Source organism: Aphelocoma coerulescens, chromosome 34 (genome assembly GCF_041296385.1).
Source record: "Aphelocoma coerulescens isolate FSJ_1873_10779 chromosome 34, UR_Acoe_1.0, whole genome shotgun sequence".
Classification (NCBI taxonomy): domain Eukaryota; kingdom Metazoa; phylum Chordata; class Aves; order Passeriformes; family Corvidae; genus Aphelocoma; species Aphelocoma coerulescens.
In genome coordinates, this window is record NC_091045.1 from 44,853 (window position 1) to 57,157 (window position 12,305).

Here is a 12,305-nt window from a genome sequence, read left to right on the forward strand (position 1 = left end):
CAGGAGAGCCACCTGGAATGGGGAAAAAATGGGAAAAAATGGGAAAAAACGGGAAAAAACGGGAAAAAATGGGAAAATCCCGGGAATTTAGGAGTGAACGCAGCCCTGGGAGGGACTGGGAGCACGGGGAATGGGACTGGGAGCACTGGGAATGGGATTTGGGGTCACTGGGAATGGGGTTGGTCTCCAGGAGAGCCACCTGGAATGGGGAAAAAACGGGAAAAAATGGGAAAAAATGGGTAAAAATGGGAAAAAACGGGAAAAAACGGGAAAATCCTGGGAATTTAGGAGTGAACGCAGCCCTGGGAGGGACTGGGAGGGACTGGGAGGGACTGGGAGCACTGGGAATGGGATTTGGGGTCACTGGGAATGGGGTTGGTCTCCAGGAGAGGCACCTGGAATGGGAAAAATGGGAAAAAATCAGGGAAAATTGGGAAAAAACCCAGGAAAAATCAGGAAAAAATCAGGAGAAATCAGGAAAAAAATTGGGAAAAAATCAGGAGAAATCAAGAAAAATAAGGAAAAAATCAGGAGAAATTGGGAACAAACTGGGGAAAAACCAGGGAACAATCAGGAAAAAACAGGGAAAAAAAATCAGGGAAAATAAAAAAAAAAACCAGGAAAAATCGGGAAAAAAAATCAGGAAAAAATTGGGAAAAAATCAGGAAAAAATCAGGGGAAAAAATCGGGAAAAATCAGGAAAAAAACCCCAGAAAATGTTGGGCAAAAATCAGGAAAGAATCAGGAAAAATCAGGAAAGAATCAGAAGAAAACCAGGGAAAACTGGAAAAAATCAGGGAAAATCAGGATAAATTGGGGAAAAATCAGGAAAAAATTGGGCAAAAAATCAGGAAAAATCACAAGAAATCAGGAAAAAATCAGGAAAAAAAATCACGAAAATATCAGGAAAAAAAATCAGGAAAAATTGGGGAAAAAAATCGGGAAAAAAATCAGGAAAAATCGGGAAAAATCAGGAAAAAATCAAGGGAAAATTGGAAAAAATCAGGAAAAATTGGGAAAAAAAATCAGAAAAAATCCAGAAAAATTGGGGAAAAAAATCAGGAAAAATCAGGAAAAAAAAAAACCAGAAAAAAACCAGCAAAAAACCAGAAAAAACCCCAGAAAATAACCATAAAAAACCCATTAAAAAACTCATAAAAAAGCCTTAAAAACCCCATTACAAAATCCATAAAAAACCCATTAAAAATCCCTTAAAAACCCATAAAAACCCCATAAAAAAACCCATAAAAACCCCATAAAAAAAGTATTAAAAACCCAAAAAAAGCCCCTAAAAAACCCGTAAAAAAGCAAAAAAATGCATAAAAAACCCATAAAAACCCATAAAAAACCCCTAAAAAACCATAAAAACCCCATTAAAAGCCCATAAAAAATGCATAAAAAATCCATAAAAAAAGCATTAAAAAACGCATAAAAACCCCATTAAAAAATGCATAAAAAACCCATAAAAAAACACATAAAAAACCCATAAAAACCCCATAAAAAATGCATAGAAACCCCATTTAAAAAAACCATAAAAACTCCCTAAAAAACCCCCGAAAAACCCATAAAAACCCCATTAAAAAATCCATAAAAAAACCCTAAAAAACCCATAAAAACCCCATAAAAACCCCATAAAAAATGCATTAAAAACCCATAAAAAGCCCATAAAAAAGCATAAAAAACCGCATAACAAACGCATACAAAACACATAAAAAACTCATTAAAAAACGCATAAAAAACCCCTAAAAACCCCATAAAAACCCCATAAAAAACCCATTAAAAAACCCATAAAATCCCATAAAAACCCCATAAAAAACCCCATAAAAAACTCATAAAAACCCCATTAAAAAACCATAAAAAACACATTAAAAAACCCATTAAAACCCCATAAAAAACCATAAAAACCCCATTAAAAAAAACATAAAAAACCCATAAAAAACCCATAAAAAATCCCAGAAAATACCCATTAAAAAAGCATAAAAAAAGCATAAAAAACCCATAAAAACCCCATTAAAAAACCCAGAAAAAAACTCAGAAAAAAACCATAAAAACCCCATTAAAAAACCCATAAAAAACCCCTAAAAAACCCCATAAAGACCCCATTAAAAACCCCATAAAAAACCCATTAAAAAACCCATAAAAAACGCATAAAAAACGCATAAAAAACGCATAAAAACCCCATTAAAAAACCCATAAAAAACCCATAAAAACCCCATTAAAAAAACCATAAAAAACCCATAAAAAACCCATCAAAACCCCATAAAAAACCCCTGAAAAATCATAAAAAAACCCAAAAAAACCCATAAAAAACCCATAAAAAAACCAAAAAAAAACATAAAAAAAAACCCCAAACAAGGCAGCCAACAGCAGCCCCCCCCAGATCCCGAAGTCCCACCTTGACGGAGTCCTGCTCCTCGTCCGACTGCTCGTAGAGCTCCTCGCCCAGGAAGCTCCATGGCGAGCGCGAGCTCTGCGCGGCGTAGAGCTGCCAGCTCGTAGCATAAAAACCCCCTAAAAACCCCTAAAAACCCCCTAAAAACCCCTAAAAACCCCTAAAAAAACCCTAAAAAACCCCTAAAAACCCCATTAAAAAAACCATTAAAAAAAATCAAAAACACATTAAAAAAACCCATAAAAACCCCATAAAAAGCCCATTAAAAAAGCATAAAAAACCGCATAAAAACCCATAAAAACCCCATAAAAACCCCATTAAAAAAACCATAAAAAACCCATTAAAAACCTATTAAAAAATCCATAAAAAACCCAAAAAAACCCATAAAAAACCCCTAAAAAATCATAAAAAACCACAAAAAAACATAAAAAAAACATAAAAACCCCCCAACCCCCCCAAACAAGACCCAAACAACCCCCAGATCCCGAAGTCCCACCTTGACGGAGTCCTGCTCCTCGTCCGACTGCTCGTAGAGCTCCTCGCCCAGGAAGCTCCATGGCGAGCGCGAGCTCTGCGCGGCGTAGAGCTGCCAGCTCGTAGCATAAAAACCCCCTAAAAACCTCCTAAAAACCCCCTAAAAACCCCCTAAAAACCCCTAAAAACCCCATAAAAAACCGCATAAAAAACCCATAAAAAACCCATAAAAAAACCCATAAAACCCCCATAAAAAAATGCATAAAAAACCCATAAAAAACCCATTAAAAACCCAGAAAAAAACCCAGAAAAAAACCAGAAAAAAACCCATTAAAAACCCATAAAAACCCCATAAAAAACCCATAAAAAAAGCATAAAAAAACCATTAAAAACCCATAAAAAGCCCATAAAAAAACGCATAAAAACCCATTAAAAAAGCATTAAAACCCATTAAAAAACCCATTAAAAAACCTATAAAAAAACGCATAAAAAACGCATAAAAAACCCATTAAAAAACCCATAAAAAACCCATTAAAAAAGCATAAAAAAACGCATTAAAACCCATAAAAAACCCATTAAAAAACCCATAAAAAAACGCATTAAAACCCCATAAAAACCCCATTAAAAAACCCATAAAAAACCCATTAAAACCATAAAAAAAACCCCATAAAAAAACCCTAAAAAAACCATCAAAACCCCATAAAAAACCCCTACAAAATCATAAAAAAACCCAAAAAAACCCATAAAAAACCCATAAAAAAACCAAAAAAAACCATAAAAAAAAACCCCAAACAAGGCAGCCAACAGCAGCCCCCCAGATCCCGAAGTCCCACCTTGACGGAGTCCTGCTCCTCGTCCGACTGCTCGTAGAGCTCCTCGCCCAGGAAGCTCCATGGCGAGCGCGAGCTCTGCGCGGCGTAGAGCTGCCAGCTCGTAGCATAAAAACCCCCTAAAAACCCCCTAAAAACCCCTAAAAACCCCTAAAAACCCCTAAAAAAACCCTAAAAAACCCCTAAAAACCCCATTAAAAAAACCATTAAAAAAAATCAAAAACACATTAAAAAAACCCATAAAAACCCCATAAAAAGCCCATTAAAAAAGCATAAAAAACCGCATAAAAACCCATAAAAACCCCATAAAAAAACCCATAAAAAACGCATAAAAAACCGCATAAAAAACCATAGAAAACCCATTAAAAAACACATAAAAACCCCATTAAAACCCCATAAAAACCCCATAAAAACGCATTAAAAACCCATAAAAAGCCCATAAAAAAGCATAAAAAAATGCATTAAAAACCCCGTAAAAAACCCATAAAAAACCCATTAAAAACCCATAAAAAAACTCATAAAAAACCCATTAAAAAAACTCATAAAAAAACCCATAAAAACCTCATTAGAAAAACCATAAAAAACCCATAAAAAACCCATTAAAAAAACCATAAAAAACCCATTAAAAACCTATTAAAAAATCCATAAAAAACCCAAAAAACCCCATTAAAAAACCATTAAAAAATCATAAAAAAACCCCCAAAAAAACCATAAAAAAAACATAAAAACCCCCCAAACCCCCCCAAACAAGTGCCCCCCCAGATCCCGAAGTCCCACCTTGACGGAGTCCTGCTCCTCGTCCGACTGCTCGTAGAGCTCCTCGCCCAGGAAGCTCCATGGCGAGCGCGAGCTCTGCGCGGCGTAGAGCTGCCAGCGCCACAGCGACAGCGGGCAGAAGGAGACGCGGAAGGGCAGCCGCCGCACGGACTCGTTGATGGGGAAGTAGTCCCGCTGCAGGTTCCAGTAGTCGTTGAAGTAGACGATGGGGAAGTAGTCGCCGCTCAGGGCGTCGAACTTCACGTCTGGTGGAGGGGGGGGAGAGAGAGGGGGGGAAAGGAAGGGGTTAAATCGGGTGGGAGTTGGGGGGGGTGATGTGGGAGTGGGGGGGGATGGGGTTGGGAGTGGGGGAATGGGTTGGGAGTGGGATAAGTTCGTTTGGAATGGGATAAAGGGGGTTGGGAGTGGGGGGAATGGAATTGGGAGTGGGGAAAACCTTGTGGGAATGGGAGAAATGGGGTTGGGAGTGGGGGAAAAGGGGTCGGGAGTGGGGAAAAGGGGGTTGGGAGTGGGATAAGTTCAATTGGAAAGGGATAAATGGGGTTGGGAGTGGGGAAATGGGGTTGGGAGTGGGGATAAATTCATTTGGAATGGGATAAATGGGGTTGGGAGTGGGATAAATTCATTTGGAATGGGATAAAGGGGGTTGGGAGTGGGGGGAATGGAATTGGGAGTGGGGAAAACCCTGTGGGAATGGGAGAAATGGGGTTGGGGGTGGGGAAATGGGAGTTGGGAGTGCGGAAAAGGGGTTGGGAGTGGGGGAAATGGGGTTGGGAGTGGGGGAAATGGGGTTGGGAGTGGGGGAAATGGGGTTGGGAGTGGGGGAAATGGGGTTGGGAGTGGGATAAGTTCAATTGGAAAGGGATAAATGGGGTTGGGAGTGGGGAAATGGGGTTGGGAGTGGGGGGAATGGGAGTTGGGAGTGGGGAAATGGGGTTGGGAGCAGAGAAATGGGGTTGGGAGTGGGATAAGTTCAATCGGAATGGGATAAATTGGGTTGGGAGTGGGGAAATGGGGTTGGGAGTGGGGAAATGGGGTTGGGAGCGGGGAAAACCCCATGGGAATGGGGGGTAATGGGAGTTGGGAGTGGGGGAATGGGAGTTGGGAGTGGGGAAAATGGGAGTTGGGAGTGGGGGAAATGGGGTTGGGAGTGGGGGGAATGGGAGTTGGGAGTGGGGAAATGGGGCTGGGAGTGGGATAAATGGGGCTGGGAGTGGGATAAATGGGGCTGGGAGTGGGATAAATTCATTGGGAGTGAGGAAAACCCCATGGGAATGGGATAAAGGGGGTTGGGAGTGGGGGAAATGGGGTTGGGAGTGGGGAAATGGGGTTGGGAGTGGGGAAATGGGGCTGGGAGTGGGGAAATGGGGTTGGGAGTGGGGAAATGGGGTTGGGAGTGGGGGAAACCCCGTGGGAATGGGAGAAATGGGGTTGGGAGTGGGGAAATGGGATTGGGAGTGGGGAAACGGGAGTTGGGAGTGGGGAAATGGGGTTGGGAGTGGGGAAATGGGGTTGGGAGTGGGGGAAATTCATTTGGAGTGGGGGAAATGGGGTTGGGAGTGGGGGAAACTCATTTGGAGTGGGGGAAATGGGAGTTGGGAGTGGGGAAATGGGGTTGGGAGTGGGGAAATGGGGTTGGGAGTGGGGAAATGGGAGTTGGGAGTGGGGGAAATGGGGTTGGGAGTGGGGGAAATGGGGTTGGAAGTGGGGAAATGGGAGTTGGGAGTGGGGGAAATGGGGTTGGGAGTGGGGAAATGGGGTTGGGAGTGGGGGAATGGGGTTGGGAGTGGGGGAAATGGGGTTGGGAGTGGGGGAAATGGGGTTGGAAGTGGGGAAATGGGAGTTGGGAGTGGGGAAATGGGGTTGGGAGTGGGGTAAACTCATTGGGAGTGGGGAAAAGCCCATGGGAATGGGATAAAGGGGGTTGGGAGTGGGGAAATGGGGTTGGGAGTGGGGGGAAAAACTCCTGTGGGAATGGGGGGTAATGGGAGTTGGGAGTGGCGGAAATGGGGTTGGGAATGGGGGAAAAGGGGTTGGGAGTGGGGAACTGGGATGGACTGGGATGGACTGGGATGTACTGGGAAGTCCCAAAACCCTCCCAGCCCCACAAAGCCCAACCAATCCCGTTTTTTGTGGGAATTTTTCCCGGGAAAAGGCAGAATTCCGGGGGGGCTCACATTGGTCCAGGGGTGCCCCTGACCCGAGGTTGGCACTGGGATGGACTGGGATGGACTGGGATGGACTGGGATGAACCAGAACCTTCTGAACCCCGTGAGATCGAACCAATCCCGTTTTTTGTGGGAATTTTTCCCGGGAAAAGGCGGAATTCCGGGGGGGCTCACATTGGTCCAGGGGCGGGGGGACGCTGCCCCTGACCCGGGGGTGGCACTGGGATGGACTGGGATGAACTGGGATGCACTGGAAGCTACCAGAACCTTCTGAACCCCATGAGATCGAACCAATCCCGTTTTTTCTGGGAATTTTCCCGGGAAAAGGCGGAATTCCGGGGGGGCTCACATTGGTCCAGGGGTGCCCCTGACCCGAGGTTGGCACTGGGATGGACTGGGATGCACTGGGATGGACTGGGATGCACTGGGATGAACCGGAACCTTCCAAACCCCATGAGATCGAACCAACCCCGTTTTTTGTGGGAATTTTTCCCGGGAAAAGGCGGAATTCCGGGGGGGGGGCTCACATTGGTCCAGGGGCGGGGGGACGCTGCCCCTGACCCGGGGGTGGCACTGGGATGGACTGGGATGGACTGGGATGAACTGGGAAGCCCCAAAACCCTGCAAACCCCATGAGATCGAACCAATCCCGTTTTTTGTGGGAATTTTTCCCGGGAAAAGGCGGAATTCCAGGGGGGGGGGGCTCACATTGGTCCAGGGGCGGGGGGAGGCTGCCCCTGACCCGGGGGTGGCACTGGGATGGACTGGGATGAACTGGGAAGCCCCAAAACCCTGCAAACCCCATGAGATCAAACCAATCCCGTTTTTTGTGGGAATTTTTCCCGGGAAAAGGCGGAATTCCGGGGGGGTGGGGCTCACATTGGTCCAGGGGCGGGGGGAGGCTGCCCCTGACCCGGGGGTGGCACTGGGATGGACTGGGATGAACTGGGAAGCCCCAAAACCCTGCAAACCCCATGAGATCAAACCAATCCCGTTTTTTGTGGGAATTTTTCCCGGGAAAAGGCAGAATTCCAGGGGGGGCTCACATTGGTCCAGGGGCGGGGGGACGCTGCCCCTGACCCGGGGGTGGCACTGGGATGGACTGGGATGAACTGGGAAGCCCCAAAACCCTGCAAACCCCATGAGATCGAACCAATCCCGTTTTTTCTGGGAATTTTTCCCGGGAAAAGGCGGAATTCCAGGGGGGGCTCACATTGGTCCAGGGGCGGGGGGACGCTGCCCCTGACCCGGGGGTGGCACTGGGATGGACTGGGATGGACTGGGATGCACTGGAAGCTACCAGAACCTTCTGAACCCCATGAGATCGAACCAATCCCGTTTTTTCTGGGAATTTTCCCGGGAAAAGGCGGAATTCCGGGGGGGCTCACATTGGTCCAGGGGTGCCCCTGACCCGAGGTTGGCACTGGGATGGACTGGGATGCACTGGGATGGACTGGGATGCACTGGGATGAACCGGAACCTTCCAAACCCCATGAGATCGAACCAACCCCGTTTTTTGTGGGAATTTTTCCCGGGAAAAGGCGGAATTCCGGGGGGGGGGCTCACATTGGTCCAGGGGCGGGGGGACGCTGCCCCTGACCCGGGGGTGGCACTGGGATGGACTGGGATGGACTGGGATGAACTGGGAAGCCCCAAAACCCTGCAAACCCCATGAGATCGAACCAATCCCGTTTTTTCTGGGAATTTTTCCCGGGAAAAGGCGGAATTCCAGGGGGGGCTCACATTGGTCCAGGGGTGGGGGGACGCTGCCCCTGACCCAGGGCGTGTGGTCGTCCACCATGTTGATGGTCAGGTTGGGGTGCCAGTGGGAAATGACCTCGACCGGCCCGAAATCCTCGGCCCTCTGGAAGGGAAATCCCGGGAATTGTCAGCGGGAATCCCGGGAATTGTCAGCGGGAATCCCGGGAATTGTCAGCGGGAATCCCGGGAATTGTCAGCCGGAATCCCGGGAAAAGCCGCGCTGGGAGGAGGGGGAATCCCAGCCCCAGGGCCGGGGATGCGATCCCGGCCTTTGGGGAGGGCAGGGAAGGGTTAAAAAAAGGGGAAGGGGGGGGGGAGGGATTTGGGGATAAAATTCCCATCCCCGTGGGAAAAGATTCCAAAAGAATTCCCGAAGAAATTCCCCCAAAAAATTGCCGAAAGAATTTCTAAAAAATTCCCCGCCAAAAATTCCAAAAGATTCCCCCCCCAAAAAATCCCCTAAAAAGTGCAAAAAGGATCCCAAAATAATCGCCAAAAATTCCCAAAAAAGGTCCCCCGAAAAATCCCCCTGAAATCCCCCAAAAAATTCCCAAAATTTTCCCCCCAAAAATCCCCAAAATTACCCCCAAAATTCCCCAAAAAAATCCCCAAAAATTCCCCCAAAAAATCCCCCAAAATTCCCCCAAAAATTCCAAAAAAAATCCCCAAAAATTCCCAAAAAAATCCCAAAAAATCCCCCAAAAATCCCCCAAAATTCCCCAAAAAATCCCAAAAAATCCCCAAAAAATCCCCAAAAATTCCCCCAAAAAATCCCAAAAAAATCCCCAAAAAATCCCCGAAAATTCCCCCAAAAATCCCAAAATATCCCCCCAAAAATCCCAAAAACTCCCCAAAAAACTCCCAAAAAAATCCCCAAAATTCCCCTGAAAAATTCCCCAAAATTCCCCAAAAAATCCCCAAATAATCCCCAAAAAATCCCCAAAACCCCACAAAAAATTCATTAAAAAATCCCCAAAAAATCCCCAAAAATCCCAAAAAATCCCCAAAATTCCCAAAAATCCCCCAAATCCCCGCGGAAGCCCCAGCGCAGAATTCCCACCTTGATCATCTCGGGATCCGCCTCCGTCTCTCCCGTCAGGAGGTTCTTGGTTTTCTGGAAGCGCCGCCGCTTGTATTTGTTAATCACTGGGGAAAATGGGGCAAAAAGCGGGAAAAATGAGCAAAAACGGGAAGAGAAGGGGAAAAAATGGGGGGGAAATGGGGGGGAAATGGGGAAAAATGGGGGGAAAATGGGGGAAATGGGGAAAAAATGGGAAGAGAAGGGAAAAAATGGAGGGAAATGGGGAAAAAATGGGGGAAAATGGGGGAAAAATGGGGGAAAATGGGGGAAATGGGGAAAAATGGGGAAAAATGGGAAGAGAAGGGGAAAAAATGGGGGAAAATGGGGATAAATGGGGAAAAATGGGAAGAGAAGGGAAAAAAGGGGGAAAAATGAGGGAAAATGGGGGAAAATGGGGAAAAAATGGGAAGAGAAGGGAAAAAAAGGGGAAAAATGGGGGGAAATTGAAAAAAAATGGGAAAAAATGGGGAAAAAATGGGGAAAAATGGGGAAAAATGGGAAGAGAAGGGGAAAAAATGGAAAATGGGGAAAGAAGGGGAAAAAATGGGGAAAATTGGGAAGAGAAGGGGAAAAAATGGGGGAAAATGGGGAAAAATGGGAAAAAATGGGAAGAGAAGGGGAAAAAATGGGGGGAAATGGGGAAAAATGGGGGGAAAATGGGGGAAATGGGGAAAAATGGGAAGAGAAGGGGAAAAAATGGGGGGAAATGGGGAAAAAATGGGGGAAAATGGGAAGAGAAGGGGAAAAAATGGGGGGAAATGGGGAAAAATGGGAAAAAATGGGAAGAGAAGGGGAAAAAATGGGGGGAAATGGGGAAAAATGGGGGGAAAATGGGGGAAATGGGGAAAAATGGGAAGAGAAGGGGAAAAAATGGGGGGAAATGGGGAAAAAATGGGGGAAAATGGGAAGAGAAAGGGAAAAAATGGGGGAAAATGGGGAAAAAATGGGGAAAAAATGGGGGAAAATGGGGAAAAATGGGAAGAGAAGGGGAAAAAATGGGGGAAATGGGGAAAAAGGGGGAAAAAATGGGAAAAAAAAGGAAAGTTCGAAAAAGTGGGAAAAAATGGAAAAAATGGGGAAAAATGGGGAAAAAGTGGGAAAAAAGCAGGAAAAATTGGGAGAAAATGGGAAAATTGGGAATTCCTGGTGGAAATGGAGCCATTCCCGAGGGATTTGGGGCTGAAAAAGCGGAAATTCCTTGGAATTCCCGGGAATTCCATCCTGTGGGAGGTGTGCACGGTGGCCAGGTGGGAATGGGGCCGTTCCTGAGGGATTTGGGGCTGGAAAATCGGGAATTCCCAGCAGGAATGGGGATTTTGGGGCTGATCCCACTGGATTTGGGGCTGGAAAAGTGGGAATTCCAGGTGGGAATGGGGCTGTTCCCGAGGGATTTGGGGCTGGAAATTGGGAATTCCCGGTGGGAATGGTGCCATTCCTGAGGGATTTGGGGCTGGAAAAGGTGGGAATTCCAGGGAATTTGAGGCGGGAATTCCGTACTGCGGGAGGTGTGGACGGTCGCCAGGTGGGAACGGGGCCGTTCCTGAGGGATTTGGGGCTGGAAAATTGGGAATTCCAGGTGGAAATGGGGCCATTCCTGAGGGATTTGGGGCTGGAAATTGGGAATTCCCGGTGGGAATGGGGCCATTCCTGAGGGATTTGGGGCTGGAAGAGGCGGGAATTCCGTACTGCGGGAGGTGTGGACGGTGGCCAGGTGGGAATGGAGCCATTCCAAGAGATTTGGGGCTGGAAAATCGGGAATTCGAGGTGGGAATGGGGCCGTTCCCGAGGGATTTGGGGCTGGAAAAAGTGGGAATTCCTTGGAATTCCCGGGAATTCCATACTGCGGGAGGTGTGGACGGTGGCCAGGTGGGAATGGGGCCGTTCCTGAGGGATTTGGGGCTGGAAAATCAGGAATTTCCGGTGGGAATGGGGATTTCAGGGCTGATCCCACTGGATTTGGGGCTGGAAAACTGGGAATTCCCAGTGGAAACGGAGCCGTTCCCGAGGGATTTGGGGCTGAAAAAGTGGGAATTCCTTGGAATTCCCAGGAATTCCATCCTAAGGGAGGTGTGGACGGTGGCCAGGTGGGAACGGGGCCGTTCCTGAGGGATTTGGGGCTGGAAATTGGGAATTCCCGGTGGAAATGGGGCCATTCCCGAGGGATTTGGGGCTGGAAAATCGGGAATTCCCGGTGGGAATGGGGCCATTCCTGAGGGATTTGGGGCTGGAAAATCGGGAATTCCCGGTGGAAATGGGGCTGTTCCTGAGGGATTTGGGGCTGGAAAAAGCGGGAATTCCTTGGAATTCCCGGGAATTCCGTACTGCGGGAGGTGTGGACGGTGGCCAGGCGCCGGTAGAGGCTCTTCTGCCGCGGGTCCGGGTGGAAGCCGCTCTTGGTGAAGTAAACGTGGACGTAGATGGAGCCGTTCCGCTGCACGCTCTGGGAAAAACCCGGGAAAAGGTCGGGAAAAACCCCGGGAAAAGGTCGGGAAAAACCCCAGGAAAAGGGTGGGAAAAACCCCAGGAAAAGGGTGGGAAAAACCCCAGGAAAAGGTCGGGAAAAACCCCGGGAAAAGGTCGGGAAAAATCCCGGGAAAAGGTCGGGAAAAACCCCGGGAAAAGGTCGGGAAAAATCCCTGGAAAAGGTCGGGAAAAACCCCGGGAAAGGTCGGGAAAAACCCCGGGAAAAGGGTGGGAAAAACCCCAGGAAAAGGTCGGGAAAAACCCCGGGAAAAGGTCGGGAAAAATCCCGGGAAAAGGTCGGGAAAAACCCCAGGAAAAGGTCGGGAAAAACCCCGGGAAAAGGTCGGGAAAAACCCCAG

General features: G+C 47.5%; 1 protein-coding gene across 1 annotated transcript in view; it reads right to left on the reverse strand.

Moving 5' to 3' along the window:
* CLPTM1 (CLPTM1 regulator of GABA type A receptor forward trafficking) overlaps nucleotides 1-12,305 on the reverse strand; it is a 51,861-nt gene that overhangs the window by 20,989 nt on the left and 18,567 nt on the right. The window contains exons 6-9 of the mRNA XM_068998286.1: nucleotides 11,806-11,923; nucleotides 9,463-9,548; nucleotides 8,385-8,505; nucleotides 4,474-4,718 (exon numbers count right to left, since the gene is read on the reverse strand). Coding sequence (XP_068854387.1) covers nucleotides 4,474-4,718; nucleotides 8,385-8,505; nucleotides 9,463-9,548; nucleotides 11,806-11,923 — 570 coding nt within the window. The remainder of the gene's footprint in view (nucleotides 1-4,473; nucleotides 4,719-8,384; nucleotides 8,506-9,462; nucleotides 9,549-11,805; nucleotides 11,924-12,305) is intronic.